Source organism: Equus caballus, chromosome 8 (assembly GCF_041296265.1).
Source record: "Equus caballus isolate H_3958 breed thoroughbred chromosome 8, TB-T2T, whole genome shotgun sequence".
Taxonomy (NCBI): domain Eukaryota; kingdom Metazoa; phylum Chordata; class Mammalia; order Perissodactyla; family Equidae; genus Equus; species Equus caballus.
In genome coordinates, this window is record NC_091691.1 from 45,139,459 (window position 1) to 45,165,583 (window position 26,125).

General features: G+C 43.1%; 1 protein-coding gene across 46 annotated transcripts in view; it reads right to left on the bottom strand.

Annotated features, from left to right (window-relative positions):
• The window catches only part of LDLRAD4 (low density lipoprotein receptor class A domain containing 4), a 429,284-nt gene that overhangs the window by 136,604 nt on the left and 266,555 nt on the right, over window positions 1-26,125 (bottom strand). For 14 of the 46 annotated variants that reach the window (XM_070220613.1, XM_023648200.2, XM_070220605.1 and 11 more), the window contains one exon: window positions 22,169-22,249. The exons of the other annotated variants lie outside the window; for them this stretch is intronic. In XM_070220613.1, the coding sequence (XP_070076714.1) occupies window positions 22,169-22,249 (81 nt within the window). The remainder of the gene's footprint in view (window positions 1-22,168; window positions 22,250-26,125) is intronic. 46 annotated transcript variants of the gene reach the window in all.

Consider the following 26,125-nt stretch of genomic DNA (forward strand, 5'->3'; position numbering starts at 1 on the left):
GCCTCAGAAATTATGGGTACCATGGTCTCATAACTTGTTTCCTGTCTCTGTGGTTACTGTCAACAATATACATTCATGTAGTAGCATATTATCTTACCGAAGCATTTACAGAAATGATTAAGGCTTCTTTAAATTTTCCCTGTTGTTACTGATGAGGCTTCTGGCATCTGCCTTTATTCAGTTAAAAAGACTGGACTTTTGTTCTGGGAGTCAGCAACTGAATGTCAAACTTCACATGGGTTCATGAACACCTACAAGGGACAGCAAAACTTTCACCAATCTTATCTCCTCTCACCAAAGAGTTGGGAATAATGCTTCCCTCCCACAGGAGGGAAGGGGCAGGAGAACACGTTGCCAAGGCAAAGTCTTCCCCAAAAAGGCACTATATGGGTAGTATTATGTGTGCACAACATGAAAGAACATCTGAGACTGGACATCATTCTGCAACGAGAGAGAGAGCGAGAGATGCACTTCTACACTCTGACATCACCTACATCACCTCAAAGAGCAGGAGGAGTCCTGGAGAACACAATCAGGAGACAACACCTCAAATGTGCCAAAGGTGGGAAAATAAACAGAGGTGCTATTCCTGTGCTTGGTTAGGGCCAGCCCAACCCAAATAGCTGCTAAGATTGTATATACAGTGACTCTATCAAGTTAGTTTAATATTTTTTTAAAAGATCCAACAACCCTCCATAAAGAAACAGTTTCAAGTTATTCTTAACATTTCCAAATTTCAGAGTCTTGGACAACATCTCTACACCAGATATGTGCTTCTAAATGGGAAACCAAAATTCCCTGTGAATCATGAAGGTAATTCATTGTAGATGGGAATTGGAAATAGGTTGGAAAGGAAATGAGACAATGGTGATGTCTTATTGTTAGAAGAATGGAGACCTGGCTGTTTGTCCCAAGAATAATATTGGAAGGAGAGATAAGAGTGAAAAAGGAAGGAGATCGTGGAGGTTTTCCACAGTTGGGGAAGGTGTGTGGTCAGAAGGATTTCTTCAATGTCATTCTCATCTGGGCTTCCTCCCATGGTGACAGTTGAAAGGACTTTTCTTGCCCCCTCCCCATTGACAAAATATTCCTTCTCACCATAGTTTTGGTTTTTAGAAGTCATCCTTCTTTCTTCTCAAAAGGGGGGACCTTTGTCAGATACAAGAAAATTAAGGCCCCCCAAATGTGTTTTGATCTGATATTATGACACGAAAGCCACTTGTGCCTTCTTACAGGGCTTAGTGAACTGTTTTGAAAAATAGTAATAATTAAGAAAGGCTCAAAATGTACAACAGTCACCCTTTTAAAAATGGTGTAAGAACCCTTTTCTAAGCTATAATAAAAAGCTAAATAAAATTCCCAATAACTAAGCAGTCTAAACTTTATTTAGACTGAATGCTCATTATGAGTCGGGCAACAGTCTGGATGGAAATTACTAATTAACTGAAGATTATAGCTTTAAAACTCATTAATTCATCTTACTGCATTCCCTGAATACATGCACATTTTTTATGTTTTGTTAAACTAATAAAAACACAATTTTAAAAGATTATTAATGAGGGGGTTCTAATCCTTGTACTGCTTGGTTATCTATCTTCAAATCCACTGAGGTGCCAGTTGCAGGGCCAAGCACCTTCAGATTTGCTGAAGCAAATACATGTGTGAGTATGACATTTTATACTACGTGGTTTTAATTTTGGCTTACGTTAATGCAGTGGTTTGGCGGTAATTGCCACAAACCTTTAATTCACACCCTTTTCCTCCCATCTCCCAATCCCTTTGTGAACCTCAACTACGGGAGACCTTGACTCAAATACCAAAACCAAGAGTCAAATTTCTGTGAAGTCCTTCTCTCTGAAACTATTGAATGGTGCAACCCAGTTCAGTGTCGATTCTTGAGTCTCCTTAACTCTAAACACTCTAAATTTAACTAGATACTTTAAAGGATGAATTCTGATTTCCACTTCTCTTCATCTCCACTGGGAACATGGCTTAACTTCCACAGGAAAGATTTAGGTCAGATGAAAAGATGGTATTAATATCTTCAACAAAAGACTTGTTAAGCAATAGACTGTGCTACTGACTGTGGAATTCTCATCCCCTGAAAATGTTTTAGTAGAATCAAGAGGGAGGATGGGGGCAGAGCCACCTGGCTCACCCCATGATTGTAAGCAAGATCTCACTAAAATCATCCTGGGCAGTGAGGTTGCCTTATTTTTAAGGTAAGTGTTTTGTTTTTCGAGAGAAGCAGATTCCACAATCTTCCTTAACAATCTACTCCAATTCCTGCCAGTCATCACAACTTAGGATTCAATTCCTTATGCTTAACCTAAATCTTCAAAGCTGCCACTGGTGCTCATTTCCTCCTGTGTTCTCATTGGTACTGATGCAGAACAGCTGGTGCCTGTCCTCTGCATAATAACTCTTCCTGTTCCTCCAGACACAGCCAAATCTCCTTCAGGCCAAGAAGAGGAGGCCAGAGGGGTGGCAGGACAGCCAAGAGAGCCTGGGATTTGTTACAGAATTAAAAGAGGGACCTTAAAGGGCGAGGAGGGAGGAAAAATCAATGGGAAAAAATATTCCACAAAGAGGCTGGCAGCTGAAGGAAAAGGCAAACTGTCTGAGTTAGGAGATGAATGAAAATCTTCAAGCTTGCTTAATTTTGTAAAATAACAGTGCTACGATTTTTCTACATGATCTAGGTGGGACATATAATTCCTCTGAGTTTCAGCTGTCATCTCAGTACAAAATTAATAACTTAATTGCCTAAATACAGGAGGCTGGGCCCGATGACCTTAGAGGTCTCTTTTTGTTCTAGAATTTGCAATTTTATTAACCTATTCCTGACACATCTTAGCTACTCTGAAGGTTACTGACCCAATTCTGAGAAGCAGCTAAGGGAAGATTTAAGAATCCTTGACGTATTTCTTTCCTTTTTACTAGGCCACATTCTTACTAACAATCCCCTTTCAAGAACACCATCTCATACTTCAGGAAAGGAGAAAAAAAATACCCTTTTATTTTCTCTAAAAGATAAATAAATGGACTCACTGCAAGTGACAGCACCAAAGCTGTTTCTTAGGCTGATGAATAGAAAACATTTGTTGACTGAAGGCAGGCTTAGAGAAACAGAGGAGAAACATTTAGAATTTCATTTGTCAGTAGAATTTCAAGCTCTGAGATTTGTCACCTAAAGAACAAAAGAGATTTAGGTTGAATTCCTTTCTCAATTCCAGCTACTCCTTCTACCATCCACATTCACCTTTTGACACTGGAATTGAAACCGTTTCCAAATTTACAAACCAAGGCCATTAGACCAAATGATTTCTTTCTTTTTTTTTTTAATCTTCCTAGGCAATTCTTTTTTTTTAAAGATTGACACCTGAGCTATTATCTGTTGCCAATCTTCTTTTTTTTCTTCTTCTTCTTCTCCCCAAAGCCCCCCAGTACATAGCTGTATATTCTAGTTGTAGGTCCTTCCGGCTCTGCTATGTGGGATGCTGCCTCATCATGGCCTGACGAGTGGTGCTAGGTCTGTGCCCAGGATCCAAACCAGTGAAGCCCTGGGTTGCTGAAGCGGAGCATGCAAACTTAACCACTCAGCCACAGGGTCGGCCCCACAAATGATTTCTGATTTCACTTCTATAATGAAACTCTATATTTATGGATGTAGATTGGAATTTTAATACTTTTTCCAAGAATCCTACCACCTAAGCCCTTCTGAGTAGTTCCACACATTTACATTCAGAGGTCATTTTCTCAGACAATGATTTTATGCACTGTGAAAATCTGATGAACTTGGAAATCTCTCCTCAATGTCAAATAAGATCTTAAGAGCCATCCTAACTGCCATGCCAGAAGGCCAATGGCACTAGGGTTGAGGTAAACAGGGTTGGGTTGTACCTTAAACTGAATGTTAGCCCATTAGGCTCACTATTGTATCAAGAAAAAGTGTCCTTGAAGGACAACATGTACAGAGAAGATAAACAGTTACAAATTACTATTTTATAAGACTTGTTTAACAATCATTTAACAATTCATTGATAAAGCCTATATCCTGGGAGGCAGTGGGGGGACACCTAAACTTCTTACAGGTTATGCATTTTCTTCAAGTTCCCACTATAAATGTCATTTGTTTAAATGCATATTTTTCTATAGTATATGCATATTGTCAACACGTTGTATAAGAGAAGACACACTTTACTGGTTTTGTGAAGCTCAGACATAGATTTGAGAGAAGTCCTTAAGACAGAATTTGTTTCAGTGGGCACACTGCATTATGAACTCATTAAGAAATAAGCTTTTACAGACTTCGGTAACTAAGCTTCTCAACTGAGGCCAGGCTGGAAATGAATCATATTAAGCTCTCTCTTTTTTTTTTAACTGAAGTCCCTCGAAGCAGAAGTTAGATGAAGATTTTATTTCCCCTTTCAGTGAATAGATGCGTTTGTGTCAGACAAGCCAAAAGCTACCACAGTTGGAATACAGTAAATGTCAATATTTAATCTGTCCCTTCCTTTTCCATTTTTAAACCACAATGCATCATCTCAGCTTGATTAATAACACTCATCCCGCTTCTTCTCCCCAACTGATTCCAGCTCTTTTTGTTGCTAGGTAATACCGTCAGCTGTCCTCCAAACATGGGGAAGATAGCTTTCTGGTAATCACTGCTGATGGGCCTCCAGTCCACATCTGAGGATGGCAGCACAGCAGCTACTATGTCTGGGACCAGCATGCCTGCCTTCATTCCGCAGGGCACCACCAGTGCCTTCTCGGGACATGGGGACCTCTTGGCTCACCCGGCACATGGATGGGAGGAAGCGAGGGCCCTACAGGGGATGAAAGAGGCCCAATCTAACAAGCATTCCTCTTCCTAAGGATTGGAGTGGGGGCAGGGACACAGATGAGTGTGACTGCAGTTTTCATTTCTGCCTCCCTTTGCCTATTCTGTGTGCTCTTCTTCTCTAAAATAGTGAGGCCCAGTGACAGACAAAGTAAAGAAACTGTGATCTGCTCTGTGCCCTGCACTGAGACTTCCTGGTGCAGCACGTGGAAAACCACTGAATCTTGGCCTCCCTCAGTTTCTTGCTTAAAGAAGAAAAGCTCTTATGTTATGAGCCAGGCAAAGTGTTCTATGACTTAATGAAAGGATACTATTCAAATACTTGGAAAATATTTCCAAAGCATTCCAAGCAATTCCCAACTAAGAATACATTTCTTCTCAGAACATTAGGGACACCAAAGTCAGAAGCAGTAGGGGGCGTACAGTGCAAAAAGAGGAAAAACGCTTTCTTTCTACATAAGTTACTTTTAGTGACTAACACTTCTGAAGATCTAAATTTTCTCTTAATTTTTTCTAGTCCTAAAAGCTGACTCCATGGTCTAACAAAAACATAAAAATAAACTTCAAAATGTTTTACACAGAACACTTTTGTGCAAAAAAAAAAAGGAAAAATTCAAACAATTGAAAAGGAAAACCAGAGTGTCAGGACTGGCCTTCAGACAAAGAGCAGGCACACTCCCAGCAGTGGTGGACTTGCAGAAAATGGTTTTAAAATTGTTTAAAACAATTAAGTTTATGGGTTGTGGGCAAGATGTCAAGGTATTTAGAAGACAGGTTTATGTTTCAGGATTCCCCTCTATTTACTATACCCTTTTGGCAGGGCAGAGACATTGAGAGAAAGCAGGAGAATGGGAGCTATGTGGATGGAAGAAATAAGGAAGGTGGGACTGTGGCCTGACCTGTTGCTACTATGGAGCATCTAGATGGTTCAGGCACTTCAGCATCGACCAGAAGGCACAGGCTTTTGGGGAATGGCAAGACCGCTGCAGGACATTCTTCAGTCTCTGGATTCTGGGCATGCACCCATCTCAGGTGTCAATCAGGTGGGCTCTGCACAGGGGGGCTCACAGGAGGGTCAAGCCACTACGCCCAAGATCTCCCTGGAAAAAATCTAAGGTCCTAGGACAACCTTCCCAAGGCTGCCCTGGTCTTTGGAGACCCCACTCCTGGGTAAGTTTGGACAATGTCCCTTAGCCATATACTGTGTCCTCTTCAGGGAGGCGGACTGTCCTGCTGGGCCAAGGACAGTTTGCCTAAGGAGCCACTTCTTCCTGACAGATTATAAGAGGAGTGAATAAACAGGAGCAAGCTGGGATTAGGACATGGAGGGAAGGATAATCGCTTTTGTTATATAAAACAGACATTTCACATGATTTATACCTTTACAGCAAGGCAAAGGGAACAAGCAAAATCCTGGGCAGGGAAAGGACATCACTTCAGGGAGAGGCAACTTGGAACCAGAGGAAACCTTCTCAGAAAGCCAAGATTCCATCAAGAGCCCAGGAACATGGAAGGGAAATACCAAGATTCACCTTCCTGAATGCCTGGGTCATTGAGAATCCTGACAACAGGCCACTCGCATATACACTTCTGTACTTCTAAGTCCTGAGAGTGTCACCTTATGATCTCAAGCCCATCCTGATCATTCAAGGAACATAAACATGACCTATTTCTGGCCAGACTTGGTCTATGGTGGCACAGGTCTTAAAGAATGACAAGCTGCATTTTCAACTCCTGCCTAGACACTTATCTATCTTTATTAGCTTTGTCGTGGACCAACAATGAATGGTGGGCAAAAATTACATGAAAGCAACATAAATGACCTATACTGTATTAATTATATCCATAAAATATAGTATTACAGTGCTAAATACAATAAAGCAAGCTTAACAATCATCCATGAAGTGATGATAAAAACACTTCTACTTCTCCTTCAGTGATTAATCCAAGCCTCTTTATGGAATTCTGCAATTTCAGTGACCCAATAGCACCAACGTGCAAAGCTTTGGCATGACAAGGCACAGAGCTTCACACTGTCGCCTAGTGGGAAAAGTACTGGGTTGAGAAACAAGAGATCTGTTTTCTTGGCCTCTGGCTCTAGATCTTATTCTTTGTCTGTAAAATGGGCATAAAACTCACCTCTGGGCAACCTGACATTAACTTTATTACTGCTTACATACAAACAGCCTTGCCACACTCAAGTGCTTCTCTTGCTATAAAATCAAACGTTAGCATCTTAACTACAGGTTACTAAATTACACTTACCAACACTACATATCTTTAAAGGAAACAGACACAAAGTAGAGTCAATGGTGCCAGCAATTGATTATTTCAAATAGATAGTTTCTTAAAAAGTGATCAGTGAAATTTATTGTCATTCAACTTTAAATGTGTCTATCTTAGGGCATCTCTCCAAAGTCTCTGTCTTTAAGCTGGAAACAAACACACAAGTCTGTAGACTGAGCATGATGGATGCATTCAGTAACACAGCCAGTGACCGCTGGCCACCAAACTTGGGTTCCAGAGCTTATCAGCTCCAGACAGAAAAAATAATTCTTGGGATGTTTTAATTATCCCAGTTGCCTTACAGGTAGACATTTATAATAAATTATTTAGAAAACACTCTCATGTAAATGCAACACATCTCAACCCCTCATCATTAACTACGAAGGACTCTGCATGGCATGTAGCAGGCTGAATAGAGTCCACTGCCTCTTCCATAAGGGTGGTTCTAAACGACAGCAAAGTGGCCCCCTATCCCACGAAGAGGATCAGAGATGCACTGGCCCCCCACTGTGTCCAACTAAATCCCTCTTGCAGCCCAGGGATTCACTCTGCTGCCAATTTTCAACCTCCAAGAGATTCAGGATAGAGTCACAGAACATCGTCATTAGAGAGAGGAAACAGATTATTTAAAGGGAAGGTAGTATAGGAGCCTTCAGTCTGCCTCTCCCCGCCCTGTGCCAAAGACTGCAATCTCTGGCACGGCCAACATCTGGTAAACTCCTAGGTTGCAAAAAGAACCCAAACTCACTATTTCACATCCTCTGAGGAGAGAAGCACTGCCGGACGAGTCTATTTCAATTCTAGGGAGGGGAAGCACTTCCCATTCACGACATTACAAAAGAGAGGTTCTGCCTCAGTCCTGCCTCACATTCTGGCTTCCTCCCCTCACGTGGCCCAGAGGGCCTGTATTGGGCAGACCCTCATCTGCACACACTCAGTGCTTCCAAGGACTGCTCCAGCCAGCCCAGACGGCAAAACACCCTCCAGTGATCAAGGCCACACTTGTCAGGGGGATGGCGGAAAGTTCACTTTTTGTGTTTAACATTCCTTTTTTTCCTTTCTGGAAAACACTATAAAAAACTTCCCATGGAAATTTCTATAAACCATAAGATGAGGTAGGGCTTAAGAGAGTTTTGGGCTGTATTTTAAATTTTTTATTGAGGTGTAATATGCATATAAAAAAGCACACATATCACAAGTTGCAGTTTTCAGAAACTGAACACACCGATGTAAATTCTTTACTTGGTCTATAATAGTTTGAAATAAAAATTTCACAAAAGGATACATGAAGTGAAAAAATATTCAATTTCAATTGCTATCATTTCATAATACTTGGTAACAAAGTTATAAACAAAGCTTAAGGGAATATAATCACTAGACCACATTAGGTCATAGCAAGTCATTTTGGATACATTATCCATAATGGTAACTGGCCATCAGCACTTAGGGTAGATGGTGTATCCAAGACAGGAGTCTCCTGGTCTCTGAAGAACTAATCACAGTTTTCTAACTATTATGGAGGTTTAGGACAAGCATTCACTTCACTTTGCCACATCTCTTCTGAGTGGAGAAGATCTGGATTTTATTCACTTTTATCAAGAGCTATTTCCAGAAGGAAAAGAGATATAGGTAACTTTTATTCATCTTTTAGCCATTTTCTGTCATGCCTGGTAAACAATCCCCCCTCCCTTCCTCTTCTATTCCAGGTTCCTATAAGTCACTCATGTTAAAAGAAGTAGACAGACCCTAGGGGTATTTGAATGCAGCAAAGGTGTTTAGCAGAGATGTGACTCTGACCCACATGTTGGAAAAGACTGTTGCTACGACCCAATTATATGCCTGTTTGTGTTAGGAACACCTGGCAAGGGAGCCTCTATCCAGGCTGCGCTGCTCAGGGAATGTAAGTACTTTGACTTATGAGTCCTGACGAATATTTTCAATCTGTGTACCTACTATGGATGTAACAGAGCATCAGTGCTCACATGTGAGTGTTCACATGTGAGTGTGTACGTGTGCTATGTGCATCTGCAGAACAGGAGAGAGGGCATGAGATCAAGTACATACTGATGAGTCCTACATGATGAAAAAGAAGGATGATTCTGTTACAACCAAAAATGCCTAGAGACAAACACCAATTAAGTGTCTCCAGAGGCCTCATACCCCTCACACATCCAGAGAAGGTGCTTGACAATGTATGTCTTCTGCTGGTTAATCGGAAATTGCTGTCAGTGTAGTTCTCACGTGGTTTATGTAGCTCAGAAAGGCACATGGACGGGTGGCAGAGAGAAAGACTAGATAGATTTCAAGCCCCTACAACACTCAGGGCATATTTCAATCTTGCTCCTCTCCCCTTCAAAACAGCACTGTGGAGAGCACAGAGGGCCCTCTGAGAGAGAGCACTAAAGGAAGTGTCAGCTCTTCTTTAGCAGGTCCTGCTCCAGCTCTGCCCAGGGATCCTCTCACCACCAGGGTGTGGAGATAGGGACAAGGACCCAAGAGCAGAAACTTGAAGCAAGAGCAATGACACACAAGGCCAGATGGCAGATGGGGAGGCAAGTGGGACAAACAGGGCGAAGCCATCTCTGGAAGTCCTTGACAGTCTTGGGAAAGGGTGAGCTTGGAGTGGGGCAGCTGTGCTGGACCCAAAGAGTCAGATGGTGTCTCTTCCATGAGGTAGCCAGGGTTAGCCTTTAAAAACCCCAGTCAGCTCATTTTTCCTGGCGCACAGCCCTACACTGCCTTATCCTCTCACTTGGAGTAAAATTCAAATTTCTCACCAAGGCCCATGACACCCTAACCAGGCCTCTGACCTCTGTGCCCCTTGCTTATGTGCTCCAGCCACTGTGGCCTCTGTGCTGTCCCTCCTGCCTCAGGCTTCCAAACTGCTGTTTCTTGCACTTGGATGCTTTTCCATGAACCAGCCACATGGGTACTCCCTCACTTGATTCAGCTCTCTGCTCAAATGTTGCCTTCCGGAAGACCTTCCCAGCCATCTGCTGCCACCACTCTGCATCCCCTCCCTGTTTCATTCTTCTCCAGCACACCTGTAATCACTTGACATTACATTATGTTTTTACTGATTATTTTTTGTCTCTATGAAGGCAAGGGCTTTGTTTCATGTTTTATATCCAATGTTGAAGATATAATAAGAGCTCAATGACACTTATTGGATGAATTCAAGAATAAACTAACCAATTAATCAATTAATGCGGGCAGGCAACCTATGGGTATTAAAAACCCTGACAATGAAACAGAGCAACAGCAGCAGCAGCAAGAAATGAAGTTGATGCCGTGATCGCTTCTTTGTGAAGGTCTCAGCATTCTCGCCCACAGAGGGCAGGACTGCCCCTCTCCAGGTCAGGGGAGCCACCTCTCTTCCTCTGGCACCCTCTCCTTGTTCTTGCCAGGTGGCTGCCAGGAAGCCACGGGGGCTCCCTGAACCGACACGCTTTTGTACTTCTTTCTGACTGCATCCCCAACCAAACAGCGAGGGCCAGAGACGTCTTCCAGCTCAAACGCCCTCCCACAGGCATCCCACAAGAAAAGGGTGAACAACCTAGCCAAATGGGCCTCTAGGCCACCAATGAGGGCAGTGTACCTTTTGTAATGCTTCCTGGAGATGGGGGCCAAATTCTTTAAGTTTCCTGAAGTGGATTATGGTTGGGGAAGAGAAGTGATAGCACTCTCAGAAATTTTACTAGGGAAAAAAAGATCTCTACTTAAAACAGAACTACAAAAATTCAAATGACCAATAAATATATGAAAAGGTCACTTAGCCATCTAGGAAAGGAAAATTACAGTTTCAATATAATACTACTACCCACCCACCAGAAACAGCTGAATGAAAGAGCCTGACGAATATGTGGAACAAGCAGAGCTCTCATAACTCTGCTGGTCAGAGTGGAGATGGGAAAGCCTTTTGGCCCCAGCAATTTCACTCCTACATTTCCAACAAAAATGCAGCCCAAGGGAGCTATGTGGGTGGCTGGTTGAGTTCTGCTGCGGCTGCTTTTTTTTTTAGGTGAAATTCACATTAATATAAAATTAACCACTTTAAAGTGAACAATTCAGTGCCATTTAGTACAGGTGTGTTCAATGTGTAAAAAATGCAGTGAGTTTTTGATATGCACTTTTCTAACGTATATATAGTCATGTGTCACTTAACGCCAGGGATACATTCCGAGAAATGCATCATTAGGTGATTTTGTAGTAATGTGCACATCAGAGAGTGTACTTACACAAACCTAGATGATATAGCCTGCCACACACCTAGGCGGTATGGTACTAATCTTACGGGACCACTGTCACATATGCGGTTCCTCGTTGACCAAAACAGCATTATGCAGTGCATGACTGTACTAATTCAATAAAAATTTTAAAATAGAATGACAAAATAAAAATGAAATCTCTTTCCTTGCTTCCACACCTTAAAAGAACATCTGTTTTGTAAACAGAGACAAGGTGAGTGCAGCATTTTCTCTTTAGCCATCTCTGTGTTATTTCTTCTTTCTCCCTGGTAGAATGAGCCTTGGTTGCTTTTGGTTACATAATCGGCCCTCCACATCTACAGGTTCTGCATCCGCGGATTCAACCAACTACAGATCAAAAGGTTCACAGTGGTTGTGTCTGTCCTGAACATGTACAGACTTTTTTCTTGTCATTATTCCCTAAACAATACAGTATAACAACTATTTACATGGCATTTACATTGTATTAGGTATTATAAGTAATCTAGAGATGACAAAGTATACAAGAGGATGTGCCTACGTTATATGCAAATACTACACCATTTATATCAAGGACTTGAGCATCCTCCAATCTGGTATCTTTGGAGGGTCCTAGAACCAATCCCCCACAGACACGGAGGAACAATTGTATGTCATCAGATATCTCTCCCAGATGATTTATGGGTTTTCCAAAAATGTGACAAAACCCATTAGGGTAACCTTTCTAGGTGGCTTTAAATTGTACCTTGCTATTTGTTTTCACAATTAGCCAAGCCAGCATATTTCCACTTCTCTGAAGAAAGAAAACTGCTTTACTCCAGTAAGGGGAAACGTCATAAAGAAGTAATAATAACCAAAAATAAATGTGCAGCAAAATTATTTTGCATGTGAAAATCACCTACAATGTCATATATCCCATGTGTGCAACATGCAAGTGCTTTTCATACTCGGCATTCACCATGCTAACAGCACTCAGAGCCCTTGGAGAAATAATGGTGTGTATTTAGTCACTATTTCCTCATTAGATGGTTTCCAAAGCCTCATCTTATTAGTGTTTGGAAAGCAGATAACGGGGTTAAAATTCAGTTTCCTGGATTGCTTCTTAGTTCTCGATATTTCCAAGTGGCTGATGCATCCCAGAACCATGGGTAATTATCAGTAATACATTGCTACTTCAGCAGAGGCAGCTTTTGGATTATCATAAAACTAAACCAAGGAGAAAAGAAGAGAAAAGGCCCCTTTTAAAGCAATTAATAGGCTTTATCTTTTTGTATTTTCAACCACAATTGATGTTTCCTGTTCTTATTTCTTGTGGTGATATTATTTATTTATCCCAGTACATTAATATAAAAATTATATCACACAGGACTCACTACTATCTGACATATGGGAAAAATTATTTCATTACTAAAATTGAAGCACCTAAGCAGATCAGCAGTGAGAATCCAGTGAGTGGGCAGGTGACCCTGGGACCATACACTGGGACAGGTTAATACCCAGACAAGAGCAGCTGCCATTATCACACATGGATTCACAGAACTGATGCCCTACACACATCCCTGTCTGCACTTCCTGCACAGGAAGTCACCTGAGACCGGGGAGCAGCTAGGTCAGTCATATGACCAAGACTTCCTGGTCAGGACTGCTGGGCTGAGATTGAAACTCAGGCCTTCCTGACTCCAAATCCATGTTTTTACTCCCCAGCTATACTGCCTCACACCAAGGCAAGATGCCCAAAGAACAAAAGCAGAGATGAGCAAAGTGAGTCCTCCCCCAGGGGTTTCAGTCAGCTGTGAGAAGGTGGGCACAATGACAGCCACTCTCAATACACGGTGGAAGTGTTTCCATGGGTCCCGAGGAGGCTGAAGAAGCAAACGCTGGTAGCCAGAAAAATAAGCAGTGAGTAAATCCCAAGGGCTGCTAGACAAAAGACACTAAGTGACTAAGCCCAGAGTGAGAAACAGATCCGAGGTGCCCTCGAGGCCCATCAGTGGATCTATGTAGACCAGCTGTGCAAACTCTTACAAGAGTCCAAGTTTTGACCTCTTAGGGGGCAGCAAGGTATGGCTTCCAGGCCAGTCAAGTGGTGCTCCACCACCTGCAACAAGCTTTGTCACGTCCTCCAGGAAGCCCTCTTGATTCTCGCAAGGAGATTCTGACACTGGGATGAGACCTCATTGTGCCTGGCACATGTCCCCACTTTAGCAATACTCACTGTTCTCATGACTTTTCCCATCAGCCTATAAGCTCCCTTCAAGGAGGGTTGGTCTTTTCTTCTTGGGATGCCCAATATCTAGCAAAGTCCTAGCAAATAATAGGTGTTCGGTAAATACTGGCTAAATACATACTGCAAAATATTTCTCCAAATATGTAGCTGGTGCCACCATAGATCACTCCCATTGGGTAATGTACCTTTCAAAATTCTCAGAAAAGCTGCACAAGTAAAAGTTATATTCTAATTTTTTAGAACAATCCTCTACAATAAGTGTTAAAATACGTCTAATAATACTGCTGTATCCAAGGCTGAGCTTAAGCAACTTTGTACAACTACCAAGGATATTTAAATCCGCCACCAAAACATCCAAATCAATATCAGATAAGGTAACACTTATCTGAAAAATCAAAGAGGGTATAAGCACTTGTGTTAGATATTTGCATTAGAGACTATCCCTCCTGGGGTGGGAGTAGGAGGAGTTACATCTTTTTAATTCTGATAGGAAAGAAAAAATTTCTTGAGAATGTTCATCAGTGAGATAGAAAGTGTTTTTAATGTCTTCTACAGGTCACATAAAAATCGTAGCTTAAAATTTGTTTTCTAAAACTACTCCCAAAATTCATGTTTTGCCCACTCTGACCTTTCCTCCTTCTAACCACTGGATCTCCTGCTCCTCTCAGATGCCTGCAGAATCTTTCATCTCTCAGCAAAGGCCCCACCAACATCCACTGGGAGGCGGAGGGAGAGGCTAAGGCAAGGCCACCACTAGGGTGGGTTCCCCTCCTGGACACATCCTAATTGCTGTCAGACAAGAAGCTTCTCTTTTCTGGCCAGAACCAGCACCCCCAGGCTGGTGGAGGCCTGTGTAGCTTGGATGAGGCTCTGGCACAGAGGGACTGCTCAAGAATTGCCTGCTGAGCTAGGGGTCAAAGATGTGACCAGGTGTGAGTACTTTGCCCTGGCTGAAGAGGGCAGGGATGGAACACACACCTCTGCTGATCCCTTCCCCTGAGTGTGAAGTGGGGGTGGGGACTAATTATAAAACTTAACAAGATAACTGCTGACTACCAAAACAACGCCCTGTGTCTCACTCCACTGTCCCTGCAGTTTAGGACTTTCACTGAGAATTCCTTCACTGAATGGAGCGAAGGAGAATGCAGATATCCTATAGGCCTGCTTGGAGAGGGCTAGATCCAAGCCCATCAGATCAGGTTGGGGTGCGGTGCAGGCATGACAGCAGGAGACAAAGCAAATGTGCTGAGTCTGGGGTGATTATGAATGGGCAGGGCATGAGCACTGCTGGGGCAAGACCTGGATAAGGACCTGCCCCCAGGAACCTCTTGTCTCAGTCACTTCAGGACGTGGTTTCATTTTTCTGAGTCCCTGTTTTCTCATCAGTAAAATGGAGATAACATCTACCCTCACAGAGAATGGGAAGATTAAATGATACAATATACATAGCACCTGGCATTCAGTTCAACAAACATGTCTCGTCTACCTCTTCACAACTACTGGGCCAGGAAGGTGGACTAGAGGCACGGAGCCCACACACCCTCCACCCGCACTTGTAGAAGGTGCACCCAATGCCAGTGCTCCTTTCCATTTTAGTGGCTGCAGCCTCAGAACCCTTCCCAACATAGCAGTTGGGCAGCCACATGGGTTAGTGATGGCTTAAAATGGTCCCCAGGTCCAGGGGTGCATCTGGGCAGGGGCAGGGTAGGTGTTTTACAAAGATTTCAGCAGCAAAAATGGAAGACTGGACCTGGGGACAAGGTGTTTTAAGGGTAGAAAACTCAGTTCTCGGCACATCAGGCAAAGCTCAAAGCCTCAGGATATGTGAGACATTCAGTAACTGCAGCCCTAAGTCATGGCAGGTCTGGTCAGATGCTGAACCAGGGAGCACAGGGCTCAACAGATCCCCTCCAGGTTTGAGTCCAGAGACAGAACCCATGCCGAAACATGAGCAAGGGTTCAAGTTAGAAAGAAGTGGAGAGAAGGAGACACCCCTCTGCTGTACCTTTGGGCATTTCCAAAGTGTGAAGATCCCCGGTCATAGGCCCAGAGAGGATGCTGCTCATTCTCCTGTCTAACGGGTGAAATTTCCACTCCAGGCTCTCAGATCTTTGTGACTTAGAGGGAGAGAATTCTTTTCGTCTCCAAACTAGCATTTCTAACTCTTTGCTTCTGTTTCCACCCACCATCATAACATAGGAGAGGAAAGTTGCTAAAGGAGATGCAGCAAGACCTAGCTACTGACAAGCTGTAAAACTCAAACTGAGGGAGCTGGCCAGGTTCCCTCCAAGATCCCTTCTCTCCTATATTATCACACCACACAGAAAGGTCTGTGAGAAGTGACTGATTTTTCAACTGATTTGGACTCCTCTTCATCCCTCTTCCTACATTTTTTTTCTAGTCAATCACTTGATCACCACCTGGCTTAAGAGCATTCCCTGATTACTGTCTCCAGCAGAGCAACTACAGATAAAGGTGTAAGTTGCTGAAGAGAGAGAGGAAGAAAGGCACAAAGGGAGCAGGGGGAAAATTAAACATTCAGACTAAACATCAATTTCTGAGAAAACTGAATCAATTTTGACTTTTGGTAACTAATGCACTTTCTACCTGTCTTCTCCTTAGGTATGCTAGACAGCAGATCTCTGGCATCTTCTGGATTTCTTTGATTCCTAGGACAAGGGTTGAAGGCATACGATAAACAAATCATATGCTAAATTATTAGCAGAGCTGCAAAATCATTTTGCAAGTAAAAGGGTCATCCTTTCTCTTCTGGAGAAGAACATTTTTTATGTGCTGCTCCAACTGGGGGTGGCAGGGGTAAAAAGCAACCCAGAATAGAGATGGGTTAGGGTGCCAGAGGAATGCTTTTCCAACCAGCCTGCATTAAACAAGGGTATTATTGCAAACAAAAACAAGTGGGGAAAAAAAGAAATCTTTGGGAAAGAAAATCAGAGCATTATGGATAAAAACTGTGAGCACCTTTAAAACTCTGCATGTTACTACATGAGAAATCATTGACAACTCCACAGTTGTACAAATATTTCACCAGCTCTGCCCCAGCCCCATATCAACTTTCTTTACTTCCCTTCACCTTTCAGGCACTGGGATCCAGACACACACGATGCTCCATGCAATTGCCCATCCCAGCCACTACCTGATGTCCACCAGGTATCACAAACTTAACAAGTCCAAACCCAAACTACTCACTCCCACATTGCCCATGTCTCAGTCAATGGCAAGTGCATCCTTCCATGAGCTCAGGCCACAACAACCTCGGAGCCCTCTTGTCTTTTTTATTGCTCTCACATCCCACATCTGATCCTTCTGATCCACAGCAAATCCTGTTGACTCAACATTCAAAACATACCCATTACTATCCAAAACCAAGAGTGACAAATGTTGGAGAGGCTGTGGAGAAAAGGGAACCCTCATACACTGTTGGTGGGAATGCAAACTGGTGCAGTCACTATGGAAAACAGTATGGAGATTCCTCAAAAAGTTAAGAATAGAAATACCTTATGACCCAGCCATCCCACTACTGGGTATCTATCCTAAGAACCTGAAATCAGCAATTCCAAAAGTTCCATGCAACCCTATGTTCATTGCAGCATTATTCACAATAGCCAAGTCATGGAACCAACCTAAGTGCCCAGCAACTGATGACTGGATAAAGAAGATGTGGTATATATATACAATGGAATACTACTCAGCCATAAAAAAGGACAAAGTCGTCCCATTCACAACAGCATGGATAGACCTTGAGGGTATTATGTTGAGTGAAATAAGCCAGACAGAGAAAGACGAACTCTGTATGACTCCACTCATAGGTGGTAGTTAACATATGGACAAAGAGAACTGATCGGTGGTTGCCAGGGGAAAGGGGGGTGGGGGGAGGGCACTAGGGGTGAAGTGGTGTACCTACAACATGACTAATAATGATGTACAACTGTAATTTCACAAGGATGTTAACTTTCATAACCTTAATAAAAAATAAATTAAAAATAAATTAAAAAAACATACCTCTTACTTCTTATCCCCCTTCACAGGTACCACCCTGTAGGTCCATCCCACCATCATCATCTCTCACTTGTGAGGCAAACATGATAACCACTACCCTACGGAAACTCTTCCTTAGCTCTCACTTATATTATTTCAGTTTCCCTGCTCCCATTCTTGCCCTCATGGAGTCTACTCTCAATATAGCAGCCAGATGAATCTTTTTAAACACAGATCACATCATGTCCTTCAGAACCTTCTAGTGCCTCCCCACTTCAGAGTAAAACTCCTTCTTTCAGTAGTCTGTGAAGCACTACATGAGCTCACTCTCCCACAACACAGCTGCTTCCTTGATGTACCTCAATTACAAAAGGCAGACTCTGCCCCAGGGTCTTTGCACCAGAGGTTCCTTTCCCTCTAGGTCTGCACGGCTTACTGCCTTTGGGTCAGCATGCAAATGTCACATCTTCAGTGAGGCCTTCCCTAACCACCTATTTAGAATTGGAACCCCTGTGAAATTTCTGATCTCTATTCTTTCCTTTATTTTTCTCCAAAGCACTCATCACTTTCTACTGTACTGTTTAACTAATCACTTTAGTTTAGCTCTCTCCTTGCACCAAAATGTAAGCTCCATGAGGGCAAGTACTGTCTATTTTGTTCATAGTTCCTGGAACATAGTAGGTGCTCAATATTTGTTAATGAATGAATGAATGAATGAATGAATGAAATGACCTTTTCACCTAAAGTCTCCATACAGGACTCACATATTATTAAGCGTTAACTTCCAGCTATCTCCCCAATCCTACCCTTAAACTCAAGGACAAAATCTAGAGTCCAAGATTTCTCCTCATCACACAAACTGATATTTAACCAGTTTTCCTTCCACCAGGTTCTTTATATTTCTTTTCCTATGGAGAAGCCCACTCTCTTCCCTCTTTCTGGTCCTGTCCATTCCCTACTCAATCAACCTGCTCCATTAGTCATGTGTTCAATACATGAGCACCTTCATGGCAAACAATGTTCTCTGTGATACACAGACACACCTATGACTGTTTCAGAAAACAGACAAGGAGCTTTGAAACAGTACTGGAGAACTATTACTCTTTACTATGAGTCTTTAAAAAGATGTGTATTAGGTTTATATACACAGAGAGAGAGAGAAGGGTGGGGGGGAGGGAGAGGGGGCTTGGTCCAACTGCGCAAAATCATTTAAGGGTTATCCAAAACTCATTGTTTATTAGCAATGTCAAGTGTCCTGGTTCTTCTGATTTGAAAAGAAACTAAAATCTGAACCATTAGAAAGTACCTAGAAGATCTGCAGGCTTTGCAATGAATTCCATTTAGTGTTTTCACAGTCAGAAAGACATGTTACTTGAGGGGCAGTTTATTTATCTGAAATTAGAAATAACAGTCACAATTGTTTTGAAGGGCTCTAAATGGTTTCAGAATTTGGGGAGAGTAATTTGGTCTTTTGCAGATAGGGAAATACATAAAATATAACTGAAACATGCTCCTCTAAAATAAAAAGTAATTCTTCCTTCCCTTGATTTCCCATCATTCCAGTTATTTTTGCTTTTCAAACATCTTAATGCCTAGAGGTCCTTCTACATAGGGCAGAAAGACACCCTCTTACCTTCAATCCCTGCTTACTACCTAGAAATTTGAAACCCTTTAAAGTACCAACTAACTGACTTCTTCTATTTCCACTCCAGTGTCTACCAGCTTCCTCTCCCCTTCCTTTCTTTTCATAACCAACTCCCCATCTCATTAGGCTGCATATTTGCTCCTCCAGGCTTCAGGGCTCACCTCCCTTGCCCACTGAGGCAAGGAGAGTTGCAACTCATCCCTCAGCATTCACTGGGTGCAGATGGATGCTTCCACTGGGAGCCAAGACTTGATACCAGCAGACAGAGCCCAGGTTAATTATCACTGCCCCCCCATGGGAGATGATGACAAGCACTTAATCACCTCGAGCTGCCTAGCAGACACCAAGCAACTCCTGGCGGTGACCTCTTCACCCATCACCTTTGGGAGCCATCGACACGCTCAAAGGACTATTTTCCATGCCATGTGAGTCAGCTGGTCTCGGAGAGGCACTGCCTTGCAGTCACCACAGGCCCTAGACTCCACAGGACACCTCTGGCCTAGAACCACTCTCAGTCTCCTTGTGCTCCTTCCCCCTTGAGCAAATTGGCACTCAATTGTTTTTTTTGTTTTTGAAGGGAGGTGGGAAAGTTAAGATATTTAAATACTTGTAAACAATCCCTTGTCTAATTGCTCAATAAGAGGGGTGATTTTTGCCAAGCAAAAGAACTTATAACCACATTGCTAATAGGAATCTGTGTTTTGGGAAGGTAGAAGAATGGTGTTCACCAAAGACAATGGTGTGGTGTAGGAGAGCTGCCTGGACTCACCCACCACAGAGCTTTACCTTGCCTATGGTGTAGGAAGTGGGGTCCGAAGAATCCGGTGACTGTGGGAGTTGTGAAAGGCACTGATTCTCCCCTTGAAATGCCCCACTCTGGCCCTTCTCAGCAGGCCCAAAGCCCTCATCACAGTCCAGCTCCCCACTGTCTCTCCTGGGGCACAGTGTCTACCACTCTGAACTTGCTCACCTCTGTCACTTCTCCACCTGCCGCCACAGAGACCTCTTACTCTCCTTCGCAGACTCCAAGAGTCAAGCCTTCTTTGAGCCATGTCCAGCAGGCCCTCACTCGGCCTCACCTCTGTCACTCTGTCTCTCCTCCAGTAACAACCCCACCCCCTGATTCCCATCCCATCCCTGTACATGCTCTGCCCGCTCTCTCTCCTTCTCTTCTCTTGTAGGCCCTCCACATGCTACTCCCTCATCTGCAAACTCTACTCACCTTTCATGTCCCAGCTTAAATGTCATTTCCTCAGGGAAGCCTTTCCTGACCCTCAAAGTTGAAGCCTGTTATTCAGCACTCTCCCATAATTACCGATCTAATTGCCCACATCTTCGAAGAGATTGCAAGCTGTGGAGGACAGATGGGACTTTGCTTATCCTGAGCCCTGCAGAATTTCCCTGCCCAGCACAGGATCTGACTAACAGCAAGCATTTAATAAATATTTGTTGAATGAATGAATAAATGAATGATGGTGTCTGGGGATAGAACAAGGTTGTACCTGGAAGAGGTATGAGTAGTGGGGATAGGTTTAGGGGACTGGAAGGAACAGGAAGTGTGACAACAAGAGCCAAGCCTTGGGTAGCAGTCACAGCTTGAGGGCCCACTGGAGCTCTTCCCAGCAGATGGGGACACATGCTCAACTGTGTCCTATCATGTCCCCTAAGAAATCATGCCACTGCAACAGTTAGTGTCTAACCATCAGCCTCCACCTGCAGAAACCTTGATTCCTCAGGTTTGAGCCTGAATCACCCCATCTGCCTAGAAAGCAGTCACGGAGTTAGAGGCCTTGAGGTGAGAGAGAGCTGAGGCAGAGCAGAGGGAGATGCCTCCTCTGCACCTCTCTCCACTCCCAAACAGTCTCCTCATCGACACTCCCACAACTAGGCTACTTCCCCCTGGCAGGCTCACTCTCAATAGAGACAGAGATTTCACCCATCTGGGATAACTGTAGAAGGTGACGGGCAGACAGCTATATGTCAGTCAGTATCAAACTAAAGCCACTCTTCAGCCCACACTGGCATGTCTGTCTATGGCCCTAAGACACATGCATTCACGGCTTCCAGTTTAGATCTCCTGGGAAGATTGATCAGGCTTTACCAGAACGCTGAAATTTTGCTTAGGTGATCATTATATGTTCTTTCTTAAATGCTAACTCTGGCCACATCTCTCTGGCTGACATCGGTGACAGCTTGAATGGGAGGGACATGGGTATATGTGTGGCTGGAGTGACTTTCTATGTTCTATTTCACGTTATCTGTTTCTGACATGTGTCACCATGGTCCAAATTTAACTTTAAAAGTGTTCTTTCACATTATGAAGTTCTATTCAGGATGTTCTTAACTAAGAGGAAAAATTTGAAAATATTGAAGTTTTACACAATAGTGTATTTCAAATATTTTTAGTAGTTTTAACTAATTTGCTCTAAGTTACTATATGATTCCCTTCTTTGCCAGAGCAATAATTCCCTAATGAGAATAAGAAAGCCTAATTTGATTTTCCAAATTACAGTTACATGGTTATATGTCAGACTCATTTAAAATGGAAATCAATAACCATAGCAAAAACATTGAACATGGCATTCTAGCCCTATGTGTAGACACTTGCCAGAGAGCACCTTGTCTGAGGTGACACTCTGTGTGCCTGTGCTACAGTCAACTGAACCCAGAAGACACAGTGGCGATAGTGAAGTCAGTGCTTAGGGGTTGGCCTAATGTCTTACCATGAGTTATTTTAAAGGCCAGATAGCAATATAACCTCATCATGAAAGATTATTTTCCCTAAAATGAAGAAGACAAAAAAGCACCTAAACATGCTTGTTAGAACAAATCTTTAGTTTCTTGTTTAAGAACTGCTTTTGTTTTTTAAATCCTGAAAATTATTATATGGTGAACTCCACTCTTTAAGAAAGTAATTCAACTTAACAACTATTGCGTTTACTCACATTTCCTGGGAGTACATATGCTTCTGTTTGCATCCAGCCCTTCCACGTTCTGCCTCTGTGCTCCCTCAAACACCGCAGCATCTGATATCAACACAGAAACGCTCGACTAAGACCTCCAAGGGAACTCAGGGCCCTTCACTCTTCCTTTCCTTCCCCCATCCCCTGAATTCCAGCCAGCCACATCTGACTACATTTCAACCATAGCCTTTAAAGCTTTGAGAGTAGAGAGTAGGAGTTCCTTTCCTTCCCTTGAGGCCTGAGAGTCCAAGTTTCTATTTCTAAAACGGAAAATCACAAAGAACAGGTTTAGACCACAGTAGGAGGTAAGACATTTTTAAAGAGCTTACCAGAATCTGAAGGGTGGTGGGGGCCTCAGATATCAGAGGACAGGGGCTTTGCCTAGCTTGTTTGGCCACTTAGACTAGTATTTATGAAACACAGGCCCATGTCACCAAGTACTGTTGTAGAAGATTCTTCTCCAGAAGCATTTTAAAGGCACAGGCAGTTTCCCAAGTAAAGGAATACAAAACATCAGTGATTTGCAAACTTTTCTTGCTGAAAACCTAGTGTTCGACTCAAGGTCTGAAAGGGAACCACAGCTGTGGCTCTTTTTTAAATAGCCCTCTTAATGTATAACTATTATTATATCACCAAAGCAGCCTGTTAACCTAGAGAATAATATTCCTGTTGAGCTGAGGCCTCCTGGCACCCTTTTCCACTGCTGTTCATTCAGCTCACACACACATACTGAGAACCTGCTTGTGCCTGGCACCCGTGCTAGGATCATAGCATGCCCTGAGGACCATATGGACAACAGGCAACAGAAAAACCATCAGAGAAATCGGCACGTGAGCCCGGATATGGCATGACACCTTAGAGAAGGAAGTCTGAGCACAGCCTTAAAGCAAGCATAGGAGTTGAGTCAAGTGGGTGAGGGGAGAAGAGCACTCAAGAAGTGACGTTCAATGCAAGAACTAGTGCTGCAGGGAAGTCAAGTAGGGGCTAGACTGCAAAGGGTCTTGTGTCTGGTAAGAAAGGCAGAGCCAAGCAAGGATTTTAGGCAAGGAACTAACATAGCTGGATTTATTTTCAAACCAGAACTCTGGTTGATGTTCAGAATGGACTGAAGAACAGATGCGCCTTTTGGGAGCGGGGCAACCATCTAGGACAGCATATCTCAACTTGGATGTCCATACTCATCACCTGGCAACTGTGCTAAAGTGCAGACTATAATCCAGTTGGTCTGGGTGGAGTCCAGGATTCTGGATTTCTAACTAGGCCCCTGGTGACACAAATGCTGTGGGTTTTCAGACAACACTGAGTCACCAGGGTCTTGGGAGAGAGAATGAAGGTATGAGCTCAGGCAAAGTCAGGCAGGAGGGGACAGCTTCCAGAGGTAGATACATTTGACTGTCACTCTTGTTGTTCCCCCTGCATCTGATTATCACAAGTAGGTCGACAGAAGGAAGGGAAGGAGATGAAAGGGTCAGTGAACAGATGAATGAAGACAGCATGCCTTTGGCATCCTTAGTTGACCTGAGATGGATCATCAGAGCCAGAGACCAAGAAAAAGCTGCCACCTTTCCCCTAACCAATGGGACATGCCTGCTGGATTTGTCCTGCAGCCCTGGTCCTCTACTACATCAATTTGAAGGATCTCCTTGACTGCCCATCAGTATGGGCATGTGTCTCTTTTACACTTTTCTCCTTTCTAAATGTGCACATAGCTCATCAAAAGGAGGAATGAATTGGGGGTTAGGAGAACAGCTGTGTCACATAAGTACCTGGATGTCCCCTGGACTCATCACCTTGCTTTGTGGACGACAGTTTTTCTCAGCTAAGAAAAAAGGGGGTTGGAATAGAAAATGTCTATGGTCCTCCTTCCATAATCCTATAACCCGAGCTCCACTCTCAGCCTTCTAAAGCCCTCCCCTTTCTTTCCAAAGATCTGCCTTCCAAGCCACTCTACCTGCACAGAGTCGGGCTTTATCCCAACTCAGCCTTCAGCAACTACTGAAGGGAAATAGAAGTAGTTCGCAAAATGAAAACAGGGAGCACTTTTCTAGAATAGAAGTGTTTCTGCTATTGTTTCTGTTTCCTTTACTGATTATAAAGGTTAACGGGTGGGCGTGGACGAATTGTGATCAGCTGCTTTCTCAGGCAAGCGTGCATTTCCCAGCCAAGTGGACCTCTTTCAGCTTGTTCTTCTAGTCATGAGTCCCATCAACAAACACCTCTTCCTGGGATGGTCAGGGCCTCAACTTCACTCAGAAAGGAAGTATAACACCACAGGTGTCTTGCTGGAAGGCAAAATGAGGCATAAAAAATGTTCCTCTCTTAGGGAAAATCAGGACACAATAAGGGTTTCTTACTCCTGGTGTTCCTTCTTTTATTCTTTATCTCAGAAAAGTTCCACCAAATTATTAAAGTATTCATTAATATAACTTCAGTCTCTCAAAAAGCCTAGTTCTACTGTGGGGTCAAATTCAAACATGTTCATAAAAACTGATTTAAGTAACTTTTTTTTTAACGAGATATACTTGACATATAACATTATATTAGTTTCAGGTGTACAACATAAAGATTGTATATACATATAAAGTTTTCCCCTACTATCCAAAAGTTCGCTTTCCACAACTTCACTCTTACGAAAGAACTACGTTAGTACCTGTTTTCCCTAACAGAAAGAAATCTGAAGAGGATTTTTGCTTTTACAAAAAATGGTGAAAAGTGAAAATAGCGGTCAGAATTTTTGGTTTTTTTAAAGATTGGCACCTGAGCTAACGTCTGTTTCCAATCTTCTTTTTTTCCTTCTCCCCAAGGACCCCCAGTAAGTAGTTGTATATTCTAGCTATAGGTCCTTCTGGTTGTGCTATGTATGTGGGACACCATCTCAGCACGGCCTAGATGATGGGTGCCAGGTCCACGCCGAGGATCCAAATCCACGAAACCACGGGCCGCCAAAGCAGAGCACAGAAACTTAAGCGCTCAGCCATGGGGCTGGCCCCACGTTCAGCGTTTCTTTTGCAGCAAGCCTTTATAGAGGCAGGATACATCCCCAAGGAGCAGGAGTGGCGCTGCCATGTTCCTTCCCCGGGAACTACACTCAGTATCTCAGCATCAAGTCGCCATAGCTCTTAACTGTGTCTGTGAGCATCTGTGCTTCATCTCAATTTATTTTGGTAGGTTATTTTTTGGATCTTGGAATGCTCAAAAATTTTTCCCATATAAATTAATGGTACTTGCTTCTTCACTTTATGCCACTTCGGCTCTTGAAAGGATTCACAGGAACACTCTAGTTTCGGATAGCAGGGGAAACCTGCATATTGTGCAATGATCATCATAAGTGTAGTTAACATCCATTACCACATATAGTTACCACATATAGTTCTTGTGATGAGAGCTTTTAAGATCTACTGTCTTAGCAATTATCAAATATACCATACAATATTATTAACTATAGTCACCATGCTGTACATTACATCCCCAGGACTTACTTATTTTGACCACCTTCACCCATTTTGCATAAGTAACTTTTCTTGATACATCAAAAAGAATAAGACAAAAAATGTTAGCCAGTAGAGAAGTTTCTCTGATATGAGGCATAATCTAACCTGATTTCAACATTACCCACCTCACTCCATTCTCTTGTTTAAAAATATCAGGCCAGGCAAACATTTGCAGGAGACTATACCTGGGAGCAGAAGACACACTCATCACCAGCTGTGGGGCAGGTGATGTCAGTAAGGTAAGTGGGCTGGGTGGAAGAGAACAACGAAGCAATCCTCACAACATCCACAAGAGTCTTGGCTTCTGGGTGGAGGAGACAGCAAGGGCCATGGGGAACCAGCTGCTACTCGGTCCCCACCAGGGACCACCAACAATGCAGGCCCAAATGTTACTACATCTTCCCATTTTCTGAGAGAGAAATTCGACCAGGTTACAGGAAGTCTCCTA